The following is a 16,788-nucleotide window of genomic DNA, read 5'->3' as shown; positions in this document are numbered from 1 at the left end:
GCGAAGCAAATAAATTGACTGGATCTGTTGAAAATCGTACCCCGGCTGTTACATGACAGCCGGATCTCCGCATGACACCTTCTAGCGCAATGTTGAACAACATGCACGAAAGTCCATCACCTTGTCTTAGTCCCCGGCGCGATTCGAACGAACAGAAGTGTTCGCCCGAAATCTTCACACAGTTTTGCACACCATCCACCGTTGCTTTGATCAGTCTGGTAAGCTTCCCAGAGAGCTGTTCTCGTCCATAATTTACCATAGCTCTACGCGGTCTATATTGTCGTATGCCGCCTTGAAATCAACGAACAGATGATGCGTTGGGACCTGGTATTCCCGGCATTTTTGAAGGATTTGCCGTACAGTAAAGACCTGGTCCGTTGTCGAGCGGCCGTCAACGAAGCCGGCTTGATAACTTCCCACGAACTTATTCACTAATGGTGACAGACGACGGAAGATGATCTGGGATATCATTTTGTAGACGGCATTAAGGATGGTGATCACTCGAAAGTTCTCACACTCCAGTTTGTCGCCTTTCTTGTAGATGGGGTATATAGCCCCTTCCTTCCACTCCTCCGGTAGCTGTTCAGTTTCCCAGATTCTGACTATCAATTTGTGCAGGCAAGTGGCTAGCTTTTCCGGGCCCATCTTGATGAGCTCAGCTCCGATACCATCCTTACCAGCTGCTTTATTGGTCTTTAGCTGTTGGATGGCATCCTTAACTTCCCTCAAGGTGGGGGCTGGTTGGCTTTCATTGTCCGCTGAACTGACGTAGTCATCTCCTCCGCTGCCTTGACTTTCACTGCCTGTACTCTCAGCGCCATTCAAATGTTCCTCGTAGTGCTGCTTCCACCTTTCGATCACCACACGTTCGTCCGTCAAGATGCTCCCATCCTTATCCCGGCACATTTCGGCTCGCGGCACGAAGCCTTTGCGGGATGCGTTGAGCTTCTGATAGAACTTGCGTGTATCTTGAGAACGGCACAGCTGTTCCATCTCCTCGCACTCCGCTCATTCCAGGCGGCGTTTCTTCTCCTGAAAAAGGCGGGTCTACTGTCTCCGCTTCCGTCTATAACGTTCCACGTTCTGCCGGGTACCTTGCTGCAGCGCGACCGCCCGCGCTGCGTCCTTCTCCTCCAGAATCTGTCTGCACTCTTCGTCGAACCAATGGTTCCGTCGACTTCGTCCCATATACCCGACGTTGTTCTCCGCTGCGTAGTTAATGGCTGCTTTAACTGTATTCCAGCAGTCCTCAAGAGGGGCCCCATCGAGCTCACCCTCTTCCGGCAACGCTGCCTCGAGATGCTGCGCGTATGCAGTGGCGACATCAGGTTGCTTCAGCCGCTCTAGGTCGTACCGCGGCGGTCGTCGGTACCGAACATTGTTGATGACGGATAGTTTTGGGCGCAGTTTAACCATCACCAGATAGTGATCAGAGTCGATGTTAGCGCCACGATATGTCCTGACGTCGATAATGTCGGAGAATTACCGTCCATCAATCAGAACGTGGTCGATTTGTGATTCTGTCTGCAGTGGTGATCTCCAGGTGTATCGATACGAGAGGCTGTGTTGGAAATAGGTGCTGCGAATGGCTATATTCTTGGAGGCGGCGAAATAAATTAGTCGTAGGCCGTTTTCGTTCGTCAGCCGGTGAGCGCTGAACTTCCCAATAGTCGGTCTAAACTCCTCCTCTTGGCCAACCTGAGCGTACAAATCTCCTATGATGATTTTGACGTCGTGGCTTGGGCAGCTGTCGTACTCACGTTCTAGCTGTGCGTAGAATGCGTCCTTATCATCATCAGTGCTTCCGGAGTGTGGGCTATGGACGTTGATTATGCTGAAGTTGAAGAACCGGCCTTTGATCCTCAACCTGCACATTCTTTCATTGATCGGCCACCACCCGATCACGCGCCTTTGCATATCGCCCATCACTATGAAAGCTGTTCCCAGCTCGTGTGTATTGCCGCAGCTCTGATAGATGGTATGATCACCTGAAAAACGTTCGCACCATTGATCCCTTCCAACAAACCTCCTGCAGCGCTACGATGCCGAATCTACGGTCCTTGAGCACATCGGCGAGTATGCGAGATTTGCAGTTGCAGGAACCGAGTTTCCAATCGCTAGTCCCTTTTCGTTGCGGTGGTTATCGCCGATGGTCCATAGGCGCATCCACGTTCCGAGTCGTGGGTAGGACAAATTGGAAATGTCGATTTAGGTCGATTTCTGGTATTAGCTTTAGATTAAATCGATTCGCACACATTCGTTACAAGCCTAAACATAGGTATGAGAGTAGCATCACTTCCATCCGTTTTCACACAGAACTGCATCCGTTACAACAGAGGTGCAGAAAACACTACTACCCCTCATAGTTGTCATGGGAGGTTTTGGAGTTGTTAGTGTGGAAGGTATAACAGTAGGAATCAATTCGTTATAACGTGAAAAACAGAAAGAACTAAGACAAACAGATTAAGAAAGGAACGAGCTTGCGATCGAACCCACGACCTCCTGCTTAAATGCAATGGCGATTGCCACAAGATCACTAAGTTTGTGTCCGGAATCGATGCACATTTTACCAGTATTGCCGCTAAAAGCATAACAGTTACTGTCCCATGTCCATCCATATCATAATGAGACAGATATGCTTGCGGCAGCAACTTAATCAGTTCTAAAAATAATCAGGACTTGAAAGGATTTTTAAGGACAGAATACGGTACATAATTTGACAATTTTTCTACCATTTTCAGGACAAATATTGTTTTTCCAAGATTGTGTAAGGATTGCTCAGAAGCATGAGAAAGATGTTTGAATTCGTACGATTATCGAACATTTTTACAAGCTTCCAGTAGAGGTCATGGATCACAGAAATGTTTATAAATATTCAATGGGTCCAATCAATTTATTTGATTTTTTATTCATTCAGAGATGGTTATGGATCTACCGATTCAAAGCAAATATCCTAGAAATCGTATGATTGTGACAGAGCAGATCTGTTTTTAGTTTTCAATGAATATTTCGAAGTTTCTAGAAACACTTTTTTCCGTGGGCTTCTAATAATCCATTTAAGGACACTCCTCACAGAGTCCAAAACTAAATGCACTCGCGTTTTCAAAGGCAAGCCATTCAATACGGATGCAAAGCATAACTGTCTTTTTCATTATTTTGGCTTTGCTGCGTCGTGAAATAATAAAAATGACAGTTGTCCGTTGCTTCCGTATTGAATGGCTTACCTTTGAAAACACGAGTGTATTTAGTTTTGAATTTCGTAAGGATTGTCCTCAAACGTAGGGGAGAACGGTCCAAAATGCACCCCTTAAGCTTTTTCGATGTTTTCGCCCATATAAACAAGAATACCCAACCATTTCAACGTATAGGTGCAAAATTTACAAACCCAGCTACATTTCACAATTTTCTTCTATTCAAAACAATAAAATTTTCATGACTTTCTAACGCATTTAAAAAATGTTTCAAAAATAGGCCTGGGGCAAAACGCCCGAATGGTGGTCTAAAATGACTCAATTGCATGTAAAATTATGCTGAACGCATGGTTGTTTGTATTTTCTTAATGTATTGAACTGCAATCTTACGGATGTGGTGGAAGAATAGCAAATCATTAAATTTGAGTGAATATGAAGGGATTTTGCATATTTTTTCCAATGGAGCTCAATGATGGATAACTAATTATGAATTGTAATGGTAATATTCGTTCATAAATGTACTACAACAGATTATATGAGTGATTTTATGAGTGAGGCCATTTTGCCCCAGGGGTGCATTTTGGACCGTTCTCCCCTACTTTATTTATTATTGATTCATGATATGGAAATGCTAATATCATCTTCCAAACTTAGACGTACATGTTCATAATAGAATTAGAGGCGAAAGTATAGAATTGATAGTTCCCCGTTAGGATACGGCATGCATGAAAAATGTTTTTATAGAAGTCGATTTGAAAGCGAGCGGAGGGCAATATTTGTGATGGCACATATCGCACGACCTTCCTTCTGCCAAGCTCCCGTATGAAGGAGGAGGGAATAATATCAGTGTGGAAGCTGATACCTATATCTCCACTGGCTAGCTTGTAAATCGTTTAACTTCACGTAGAAGTAATACACACAAAAATCATTAATTAGTATTGATTTAGTAATTAGTATTGATTAGATTAATTATTTTTTTCATCAATTAGTATTGATTAGATTAATTAGTAATTAGTATTGATTGTTGATTTCAGCAACTATTCTTTTACCTCTGGAAAACTTTAAGACCAAAGATGTTATCAATCATTTAGTAATCTGGGCGACCATTCGCACTAATTGCAGCAACTAAAACTCAATGATTGATAATTTGTTATCATCTATTATAAGTTACTGTAACTAGCGTTTGAGCTTCCTTTTTAGTTGAATTCAAAAAATGATGTGTTAGTTGTAGAAAAATCTTCACGCTAAAAGTCCAGCGTACAACACATTTTGGAATTTAGGAATGAGTTATTGACAAACTATTAAATAATCGAGCCCGGATTGCTAAATGATCGAAAACATCCTTGCTTTAGACATCCTGAGCGCTATCGGGATTATAAAGTGTCTAAAGTTCTAAAGAGCAATCAAAACTCTATTCCTTTAGAATCTCAGAACCGTCTATGATTATTCTAAAGACTCCTAACTTTGAAATTACCATTTGATAATGCACAAATTCTTGTCAGTCAATGACTTCATATGTTCTTACCATAATCGTGGGTAGGACAATGCTTTGACTGTCCCACCCAGGTAAATTCATGCGTAGGACATGTCCTAGTTGTCCCACCCACTCCTGGCGCCACTGTGCCCCCCTTACTGACGTCTATGTTGAGCGAACTTGACATTGACAGCTATGGGTGGTACTTAACTCACTCAGTGGTTCTGCAACTGACACTTACAATGTCCTTGATCTGTATGCCTGTCGAGAAAATTCGTTTATTCATGCAAAAATAATTAAGTGCTTTAGATAAATCTTCATGTAATGAGTGTTAAGAATATGATTTTTTTGGGATTTAAGTCAAAGCGGTATCTTATGTCCTCCCGATGTAAATTTCATAAAAAAGTATTTATAGATGTGTATTATGTTGCCATGATGTAATTATAGCTGGAGAATCCCCCATTGATTAGGGGTCCACTATTGGTCATCAAACTTTACTTGAAGTGACCGGGTTGTGGGATGTGGTTGTGAAAAATAAAACTGTATCATCAAGGGTACACTAAACTAGTAGATAAAATATTTCTACTGAAACGTATAGACAGCGACAACGTGTCCTACTAAATCGAGGAGACAGGAAGTCCTCATCCTAACGCGGCAAAGTTGCCGAAACGTCGAATTCCCTGAAATGGATGCACTGAGCCAGCGTTGCTGCCTTTGTCTAGCCTGGACAAACGCTGTCATACATCATTGTCTGCCATATTTGACTCTGGCCAATGTAAACAAATGCATGTCACCGATGCATTGCGATGCATCGCTTGGGTAACTGTGACCGATGGCAAAATAGCGTGAATCACGGACGAATGACCAACAAGTACCTACCGTCCGGCGCGGCGGCGGTGTTAAATTTGTCCATCCAACAACATACCGGCCAGCGAAGGGGAGAAGCCGCCGCTGGATAGAGAAAACGTTTCAAGTATCTCGCCCTCTGTCCGGACTAGGCCGGACCGCCACCAACAACGTGTGTAACGTGCTGTGTGTGATACTCGAGGGCCATTACGAGAATTCTTCATGCGCATTATTCTGCACTAGTATGGGTACACAAAAGCAAAGTGGCGTTCGTTCATATTTTCTGCCTACCTTTCCATTATTATTTCGTTTGAGGTTAGGTTTGTTGACCTTCTTTTGTGGCGTTCTTTTCATACAGCGTTTTTTTTGTTTTTAGCCTCCGTGTTATTGTGGACGTCATCCACACATCACCAAGTCCGTGTCGGTCTCCATCGTTAGCATCAGCGAAGTAGTTACAGCAACTTGGTGCCCTCCCTCTTTGTTTCAATCCTCAATTACGACGACGGACCGGTGACCAAGAATGGCTCAACACAAACCGGAGAATTTTTCTCCAAAGTGTGAAGCGACGCCAATAAAAAATGAAATCTATAAAAAATGTTACCTGCCGTGAACAATAAGACGAAACACAATAACCACCACGGCGGAAATACAGGTGGGCAAATGCATGTGCCATGAGTAACTTTTGCACACGCTCAAACGGGGTGAGCTTGACAATGGGCTTTCGATTTCTTTCAGATATATTGCTGCAGTTTTGCGAAGATTCTGAATGCTAGAAATGTGAGACTAATGAGAGGAAATCAAAGTTGGTATGTAATAAACACTCAAATTTCATTCTCTCATAAAATTAAATAAAATTAAAAATATATTACTTGTACTGGCTGTGTTTGTTCCTGTCCTAATAATTATCGCCAAAGGGCATCACGAAAACCCATTTATGCGAGACTTTAGATAGCTTAGTCAATTCCTAATTCGGTTTAATGTTAGAAAATCTCATAACAATTCTTGATGATCAGGCCCTTGATTAGTATCATACCAAGAATCAAAGATTATTGCAATTGGTTATTTATTACTACATAGGTATATATGATTCTAGCATTTCACTCTGTCATTCTATATGTAGATTGAATTGGAATCAATGAAATATCACGGAATTTGTTTAAAATGCAATTTTGATAAAATATTCGTAACAATCTTCAATATCATGACAAACATGTGAAACAAAACAGCACTCACAACCCGTCCATTAAGCGACTCTTTCGCAGCTCGTCCCATTACGCTTTACGTTTCAATATTATCCTGTCTTTTTTCGGCCCATTTTTAGATCAAAGATAAGCTCTCAAAAACACATAATGATAGACATTCTGGAGGTAAGACTGCCAATGCACATTCTCTCCGAAACCGTTAAATGTGGTCCCCAGCGTGATGTGTGACGTTCCGGTTGCGAAAGTTGTCTGCTAAGCTAGATATGTGCATGCTTCCACTTTGATCGTTAGTTGGCCGCGTCCTCGGTGAAATGTGTAACGTTTGTCTGGTCCCTTTTCTTTTCTCCCCCGCCGGTAGATTCTTCCACGTTGCAACCTGGTTGAAAATTATGATCTCACTCGTAACCACACCAGTCCGGGCGAACCGACCTACCGACCTATGCTCGGCCCACGGCTCAGAACAGGAGTTCCACTAATGAACACGCGATAACGATCTATATTATTTTATAATATTTTTCGTAAAATGTACTTTGCCTCTTTCTTTGGCACCTTGTGGCTTCCTGCTCTTTGAGACCAACCAATCCGAGTGTCCGGCGCTGAGTGGCCGCACTCGTCCGTCAAGCGTTCGGGATTGCTATTAATTATGTAATTTTACGGCAGTTTTTTCTGCTCGTTTCATCCCCAACCCGACATTACAGAACGCTTTCTGTTTTATGTGTTTTAAAATTTTGAAACTGCGACCGAGTGTTCGATTTTCTGGACGCATGACTCACACTTGTCCGACTGTTGAACTGGAATAGAAACATTATTAGCAACGCGATAGTGTTCGATGCATGGTTCGTTTGAGGTGATCATTTTCCGGTGCATTCTCCTGTTCGTTGTTTCGGAAATAGTGGCGTTGATGAACCCTTGACGTGGTTTTTGATGAAACTTTACTGCTGTGACTCGCAAGTCAAAGCCATCTGTACATGGCGTCCATATAAAGATGGGACTGGTTCACGACAGTAAAACTCTTGAGTAATCTTATGTTTTTGTCCATTAGTACATTGTACTACTAAATGTAAACTCTGAGGATAGAAATTAAACGGAAAGAAATATTTAATATGTCCAAAATGTTACGTTTCATTTTACATAATGCTATTTGAATGACATTTTGTCTCTCACACCTCAGATTACATACAGCAATGAACTTGAAGACATTATAGAAACATTTGGGACAGAGGAACTACAACACTTTGATCCTCGGCGTACGTGGCGTATTATGTATAAGAGACAGGGGTTCTTCCAAAAAGAAATTTTTACATAAAAGTACTGTGGCTGAAGTGGAAGTCGAACGCACATTTCGCAGCGTGATAAGATTGAATGAGATCAAAATTTAATTTCATTAGTTTATTAATACCGACCAATATCCAAAGCCAAGCCTACATCATCTGGTCTTATCGTAATGCGGTTCGCATGCGAAGCGCACATATTCGTTGCATTTAGCAGTTCAATGAGATATATCTCAGCTGCTTCCTGAATTATGTCGTCAGCCTCGCGGGTGAAGCGTAACCCTGGTTTCACAGCATCAGCTACAAACCGCACCAACTGTTTGAACGGCTTCCTAGGAATCAACAATCCCGTTGTGTGCTGAAGCATCATTATTTCCTGCAGAGCCCTTGTTATCACCGGGCGCGAACAGTATTCGATTTCACTAGGAAACGACGGTCCGTTCGCTAGATGATATCCGTCTATCCTCGTGGACTCCGCCACTGGAAACATTCGATAATTAATGTGTGTCTAAACATTTTGTACAATTTAGTTATACCTGGTAGATCGCTTTCGTTAAGGTCTAAAGCATAATGTCTCAATGTTCGGCGTATATCAGCAGCAATACTCGATATGTCGGGCATATAACCGCTAGAAGCACCCTCTTCTTCTGATTCTGATTCTGACATAGGTAAATCTGAATCTTCCATTGCTAAGCGCAATTTACTTAAAATTTACTGAATGATCTGTTTTGGAATGTTTTGCCAATTCAAAACATATTATTTTTATACTAGGAAAATGGCCTGCTGATTTTGACTTCCTTTCGCGTCGGATTTTGGAATACCAAAAAATTTAAAAAAAATAGATGCAAAAACAATATATCCTAATATAACAATACCATTAGAAATAAAGATTTCACAAATTGGTTTTAAACCTGGCGTTAGGTGGTCGAGACGAGTATCAAAAAATGAGCGACCTTGTCCGAATCAATACAGAAAAGGGAGGAAAGACGTAAATATTGAACGCATGCTTTCCGTGGGTGGATGAGTATCCAAACAAAAGGCTGGACGAATGGAAGTAGTGAGGTTTCTGACTCTAGCTGACTCTGATGTATAGATAAGTGCTATTTCGCGAAAATTTAATTGTTAAAGTTATAATCCGTGGCCTCGTTGCCGGTAACGAGTTAGTGAATCACCGTAATAAGGACGCCCAAGGGCGACTCCCGCCGAATGATTGGTCAGCCTTCGCCTCCTCGAGTTAATTCTGTACGCCGCAACCGAATTCGACCACCCGTCAATGGCTGTATAGTTTGCCGTTGATACTATCGTCCGGCATATAGGGGAAATGACGGCTTTGGCAGGTTTTATTCTATTATTGTCAGGGGGGTTGACCAAATTTTATGAAATTTGGCCACAATATTCTTTAACGTGCAAAAAATGTTTAGGCCAAATTTTAGCATAATTAGTTATGGAAAACCCTCTGACAATAATAGAACAAAACCTGCCAAAGCCGTCATTTTCCCTAGTCGATACTTGCGACGTCACCCGCCTGCCACCTTCTCGTTAAAGCAACTGCCGTCCGTCAAACGCACCACTGCCGCATCGAAGCTCGTCGGCTGTGTAATCAAAAGATATTTTAGTTACCAGATAAAGATTGTCGCTTCGGTTCCCTTTGTTCTGCTGTCCGAAACATGTGTGGTACATAACTGTCAAATCGTATGTATTTTTCCTTCATTGACATTTAGATCCCCTATCCTCGCCAGCAAAAGATGTTCCGTACAGCGACGACAGCGACAATCTTTATCTAGTAACTTAAATATCTTTTGTGTAATCACCTAGCCACCTATTGGCAACTATACTTCGTTCGGGAGTTCGTAAGCCGCGTAATCAGCAAGCCTCCGGCCGACTACCTTGTCACTCGCAGCCCGTTGGCTTTGTAGTCGCGCGGCCGCCTTTCGCCCGCTTCTTCGTTCGGCCGTAGCCGTGTAATCGTCCAGCCTCCGGATTATCGCATCGTAGCACGTTTGCAGTACCACCATCACTCGCACTGTTTTCTATCCGGCCAATCACGAGATCGTTCTACAACCACCCGTCGGCTGCTTCAACGGCCAACCACCCGTTCTTCGACACCGAGAACCATTCCTGCTTGCAGCCCAATAGCCGAATCATCGCCCGACATACCGTCGGCTGCATCATTGTCCGAATTTCCTCTGGCTGAACTTTCGATCGGCAGACTACCGGCTACGTAACTGCAAGCCTTCTCGTCGGCAGCTTTCTCCACCATCCGACCAACCGCCTGGACGTGTTTTTTTTGGACGTGAACTACGTCTAAGAGCACCTCCACGGGAGTCTTCATCTGGGTTCCTATCGCTATTTCCGGGCCCGTTATAGGGACCCACTTTTACACCGGAGGTATCTAAACAGAAATGTGAAATAAGAACGCAACTCAAAATTAGCCGTGAGTTTCTAAATTTAGCGCCCCATATTGAGTTGCTAAATTTAAATACAGGGTTGCTATTTTGAGAAACGTCACTTTGATGTTGATAAAAAAATGCAGGAATTCTGTTTTTTCTTTTCCGGAACAATTTCGGCGTAAATTAAACAGCAAGGGAAATATTCATTTTTTGGATCTAGTGCCCCTTTCCAACTCCGCGAAGAAGTAATTATAGTAATGGATCAGTCGAGGGATCAGCTATAATGAGGAGCAATGCGCACCGGCGCCCGCTTGAGCCCAAAACATTCATGGATTATTCGCAAAAGGAAATTCTACTGTTTGTTGTTGCAAGTTGTTCCAAGGAGGAGGTCTTCCAGGAATCTCAGAAGGTTCCTTTAGTAATTGTTGAGTATGTTCTTCAAGTAGTTCATCTAGAAAATCTTTCGCAAGTTTCTCTTTTCTGTCATTCATTTAAACATGATTTGCTTTGGAAATTCATCTAGGATCCCTGGAAGATTTCTCCGGAAGTTCCCCAGCAATCTTTAAGTTCTTTTAAGAATCTTTAGCAGTTCTCCCAGAATAGTTTTAGGATTTCTTCCAGAATCTCTCGGGATTTTTTTTATTGGAATAACCCTATAATTTATTTTGTGGTTTCATTTAAAAACTTAGCAAGTTTTTCCAAGAGAATTCTCCAGATTCTTTCGGATGTTGTTATAACATTTTTACCGGGAAATCCTCGGAGAAAAAAAAATGTGGAAGCATTCCTGCAGGATTTTGTCAAGAGATTCCTGTAGGAAAACTGGTGGGAATCTCAGGAGGAATTTCTTCGACTGCAAGTATGAATCCTCGAAGGAAATTTCAAGGAGGAAGGAAATCCAGAAAATGGCGAGTTCTATTCCCGTTTCTGTCAAGGATGTTTTCGAGTGGGCTCCTTGGGCGTAGTTGTCACACAAAATACATACTTATGTAATGGTGAGCACAGATAAGCTTTTAATTAATATCTGAGGAAATACTAATAGAATACTGAGTTGAGCAGCTAGCCAAGTTCCAGCTGGAATGTAGAGCCATTGAAGAAAAAGATGACTACTTTTAGCAACGCCCGGTGAGAACTTAATATGTTTACGAAGTCGCTATACCTAAAACAGAAACCACCGGCGGGAAAGATGGGGTGCTATCCTAAAAGAGCACTCGGGAGGGAGCGCTATAATAAGAATAGCGATGAGGACTCCCGTGGAGGTGCTCTAAGGGGAAGACTCGGATACAGGGTGACAAATGAAAATTTCCAAATTCGAGACCGTCACGAAATCATGTAAGATTTCAAACGTTAATAGCTCCGTTATCTTTCAATGGATTTTTGAGATTTTATTATCAATCGAATCGGAAACTCTCCCATTGGAACTATTGATCATCAACGTAAAAGCATTGAAAATTCCAATTCTTTACCAACCCAGTAAAATTTCAGATTTTTGTTACGACCGCCGTCTGGTGCCGTTGGTTCTTGCGCCTATGGCCTATGGGCCTTTTCACAAGACGTTTAAAAACAGCTGATTTTATCGTCAATTGACAGTTCTTCTATGAAAGCGGTTGTAAACAAGTGCAGTCTCGGCAATGTCACATGAAAAGGCCTATTAGCATTGATCACCATTGAGCAGACAAGTTATGTAAAATTTTGGTATCGGTGTATAAGATTTTTCAACAATAATTTGTTGATTTTCAGTATTTAATTCACCGCTGATCCATAATTGAACATCATTTTGTGTATGGCGTGGAAAAATAGTTAACTTTTCTAATTATAAACATCCACATGTATCTCATCACTATTATGTTATCTGTTGGGGTAAATTCGACACCTGCTATCGAATCACGAAATACCTCTGTTTTATTAGACTTATCATTCGCATAATATCATTCATGAATTGTAAAACGAGGCGCCGAGGAGTATAACTTAATCATAGACTGATTACAAGCCATATCATCATTGGGCGTGACAATAGGTCTAGTAGGTAATATTGGGTCATCAAGGAAAGCCTGCAGGTCGGATACCAATAGCGCTCAAAGAAGAACCGTATTTTTAGGCATATTTTACTCTTAGATATATTTTACTCCTATATATATTCAACCCGTTCTCTAGTGTTGTTCTTTCCATTTTCCATTCACCCCTGTAAACATGTAGCTTGTCACGGTACTGGTCATTTTCAAATCAAATTGTCAAATTGCCGTTATAAACAACTTTTTAAAATAAGTGAAATTTAAATGTAGGTCAATATTTACAGTAGTTAGTAAATTTGTGACTAACATTCTTATACTCTATATATTATTCCTCGACCTGCTAAAGAAACTAAATAAAATATGATATATGGTGTTGATTTTAGATATATAAAATTTGGTTCAACCATCGTTAATGAGTGATCCCTACCTGACTAGTTAGTCATAACAAAATTTTATCACAATTATATCAATATGTGTTACAAATAACAAAACATGCAATAATTTTGTTATAAATTCTCTGCCAAAGATGGAGGAAATAAAATTCTATGATCGTCATAACATGATTATAACATAATGTGTTATGTTTATTTCTACTGAAAAAGTTGCCTACATTTTTGGTAGATATGTATGAATTGGGAAAAAAGTTAGGTACCACCTACAGTATAACTTGAATCTACATACAAAGTTGAACCAGCTGGTCAAACTTAATTGCCTTCATTATGGATAATCATAATCTTTTCAGGAACATAATTTGCTATAGTACAAGCTATTTTCACCACTTTTTATGCAACACAGCGAGTTATATTTTTGTTAAATTAATAACATACTCAGTAATAATTTTGTAAAAACTAGAAGAGATTTTGTTACAATTTTTGTTATTTTAACTACTAATGGTACATGTTCTATAACAACCGCTGTTATAAAAAACTGCTGTAACAGAATAACAAGGTCTGATATAAATCTGTTACTATCTACTGGTCGGGTAAACATGAATTTCATACACAAAAATTAAAATGAGTGTTGTTGAACATCTTCTATTATGTTGTAACATCATTTAGAATTGTTATGATGTTCAATTCCATTAAGACTTGATGTGTCGGTTTTACCCTCATGTGGTGTCGATCTTACCCACACCCCAGCTGTTTGGGCTGGAAGATGGACTGTTCGCGTTTTCATCATAAATCAAATTCTATCAACTAGTATCAAGAAATATTGTCCTGAGACCACATGGACTGATGCATGAAGAGCCAAAGTATGTTTGTATGAAATTTCCAGACCGGAAAATTGCTTCATAGATTGGGGAACTGTAAAGTTGCTCAAGGTGTCGGTTTTACCCACTTTTCCCCTAATGATCGCGGTCGGAGCAAAAAAAAGTAGTGTTTATGGAAAAGTGCTACAGATACCGGACATGTTGATGTAAGCAAGAGGTGATCGATCATTAAAATTGATTATCAACTATAAACAAGGTTATCTTACTATTTAGGCAGCACCCCTTTGAAATAACACTTCAAAAGTCACACAACAGTCGGAGAAAGGAAAGGCATCATCACCACTGCGGAATAATAAATTTGGGGTTTTTAAATGAAAATTTTAAATTGTCATATCCAACCATTTTCATATAGTGAGCTACGCTAATTTTGTTCGAAACACTAATGAATTGGTGTGCGATCGAACATGATTTTGCGGAAAAACTACACATGAAACGCGGCAAAACGTTTACCAAAACAAACCTCGCTACCTCACGACCCTATATATGCAACATCCCAATGGTTACTCGTGGAAGTGCAGATGACTCGTCTGCCTCTATTAATACGAGTATCACGTCAACATATTCCTACCCATTCATTAATTGGCCCGCATTCGGACACGGCCGGCGCCGGTATTACTTAAATTTGGGTCACCCGTTTGTACACATTGAAGGTTATATCACAGACAAACAGACATAACACATTGAACATTCACTCATCAAATTCATCGTCGTTTAAACGCTAACGACAAGGGGGGTTATATGCGGTGCATCGCGCCTCCTTTGCATGTAGTATGAAGCAAATGTAAATAAACAATCCCACATTTTTTTTCGTTAGTCAGCAGTAGTGTAGGTTAACCAATATCCTACAAGATTCCAGTTCGAAAAATGTTACACTTGCCAAGCGGGGTGGCCCAGGGTGGCCCGCCTTTCCCAAGCGGCGAGGCCCGGATAATACATCTTAGGTAGGCTTGATTTGTTCGTGGATGACAGGCTTACTCCACCCTGCTAACGACATCTGTTGATTTCAGTTAGTTGGGCAAATCACGAACCAGATGGCGGTAGTGAGCAAACGTCAAACTCGAGCAAATCCGATGCGCGCGCCATTAGTGATCGATTGGCCAACTAATGATAATTCGGATTGACCAGTAAATCAGTGAACGATGGAAATTTGACGAGTGTTATGTCTGTTTGTCTGTGGTTATATTATTCTTAAATATCATCCGTTGGTTCTCTTTGTAATTACATCTGGCCTGGCAGAAACAGAGTAACAACCGTGGCGTCAATCATGCTTATAAAGAACCCTTATAAGAACCCTTCTGATTTTTAGTAATATAATAAGTAGATTATTCAATTCCATGGTTAGCTCCTTCACGCTCCCAAAGCTTTCCCACATCAATGACCATGAGACCCGGAACAAAAGGCGGATTTTGCGCCTGCTCCAGACAGCTGCCGTGGCTAGACCAGCAGCTAGGGGTTTCGACCAGTTCCCTTCAGGATCTGAGCGATTGCGGGGCCATAAGTTTAGAGTCTTATACTACCTTCTACAGTATGGTCCATAAAAAAATGCGAAAACATGAAAATTATAGTCACGTAGTTTTATAATTGAGAGACTATGTTACATAGTAATATTTGTTTCATTAATACATTCACTAGATACAAATGTTTTTTTCATGATACGTTTGCTTACACACATATATATGAATAGTAGAAATAACCCTTTAATGTACAAAAACATAAGTTAAAAAATATTTTCGCATTTTTTTGTGGACCATACTGTAAAATCATCCGTTAGTAAATGTTTAAAGTAACGAAAGAGCTTTTGTACGATAGAATTGCTGTCATCGTTTATGAGCATACATAGAAAAGTAATGTTATAGGTAATTCACGGCATAGGCAGCATTCTAGGCTAAGGGTATGCGATAATACACTTTTTCCTGGCGAAACGAAACGGAACAAAATTTAAAATGTTTATGTTGATTCGAAACGAAACGAAACGAAATACAGTCGCCCCTCCAGATCTCGATATTGAAGGGACCATCGAGATAGGGAGAGATCGAGGAATGGAAGGAAAATCGAAATCGGTACTAGATCCAAAAAAGTTCGTTGCTATGAAAAACGATAACAAAACAAATGTCGTTTCCTGTTGTTGATGTGTTTGTTATTATCCAAAGATGGTCTAGTAGCCTAAAAATCTGACCATATCGACATAAGGAGAGTGAGTCCTGAACGAAATATGATCAGAACCCATCGAGATAGAGAGATATCGAGATAGGGAGGTTATCGAGATGTAGAAAGCCCAAATGTATGTAGATTGAAGGGACTGAGGAAACCATCGACATAGAGAGAGATATCGAGATATAGAACATCGAGATGTGGAGAGTCGACTGTATATAGATTTATTTTCGAGACCTCGAAACAATACGAAATCAAGGTCCATTTGCTTCGAAATTATTCGAAACGAAACGCGGATTTTTTGTAAAATTGCTTATTAGACTGGCCCAGCTTAGTATGGGGAGAAAAACATGTTGTCGAGTTCCATGGGGCACCCCCCTTGATTGTGTATTTGGGTAAGAAAATCAATCTCTCAAAATTTCAGCTCACTCAATTGTTGCATAGGCTGGCGCATTTGATTAAAATTTTGTATGGGAATTTCATCCAAAATGTATAGAGAAATACACCTCCGTTACTTATTCGATCTGGAAATTGGTTCTGATTGCTCGATTGAGCTCAGAATTGCAAAAACGGCAAAAAATCCAAAAAGGCTGAATCGTGTACTTGGCAGATTGGTACACCTAGTTGTGTATTCATCTTCGTTTTCACATTCCGTACACAAGCTTGTTTGGTTACTATTGGTTACTGCTTTACAGTACTCAGCAAGGTAGATAAAAAGTGGGGTTTTTAGCATAACTGTCAAGCTTGGCTTTCTTTCATTATATTATAAACTTGAAAAAAAAAAAAAATTCTTGACCACTAAATACGTATAGGGCATCGTTTGCTTCTATTGCCGCGGATATTGTGGGAGTCCCAGATATCCGGTTCACGCTTTAGCAATGGCTTTTGGTGGCTTTTCTCGACCTTCTATTCCCAGAGTAGTAAGTACGAATAAGGGCGTACTTATGGAATATTGCTTTGCCTGTTATGAACAACTAGTACATC

The 16,788-nt window shown here is 40.8% G+C and overlaps 1 protein-coding gene across 1 annotated transcript; it reads right to left on the bottom strand.

Annotated features, from left to right (window-relative positions):
- Window positions 1-8,088: 8,088 nt before the first annotated feature.
- LOC134215805 (histone H3.Y-like) lies at window positions 8,089-8,742 on the bottom strand. The gene is made up of 2 exons (XM_062694916.1): window positions 8,521-8,742; window positions 8,089-8,464 (listed from the first exon to the last, which is right to left on the bottom strand). The coding sequence occupies exons 1-2, from the start codon at window positions 8,669-8,671 to the stop codon at window positions 8,106-8,108; spliced, it is 510 nt and encodes a 169-aa protein (XP_062550900.1). The 5' UTR covers window positions 8,672-8,742; the 3' UTR covers window positions 8,089-8,105.
- Window positions 8,743-16,788: the final 8,046 nt, after the last annotated feature.

This window comes from Armigeres subalbatus, chromosome 2 (assembly GCF_024139115.2).
Source record: "Armigeres subalbatus isolate Guangzhou_Male chromosome 2, GZ_Asu_2, whole genome shotgun sequence".
NCBI classification, from domain to species: Eukaryota; Metazoa; Arthropoda; class Insecta; order Diptera; family Culicidae; genus Armigeres; species Armigeres subalbatus.
The sequence above is the reverse complement of the archived record's forward strand: the minus strand, read 5'-3'. Positions and strand labels throughout refer to the sequence as shown.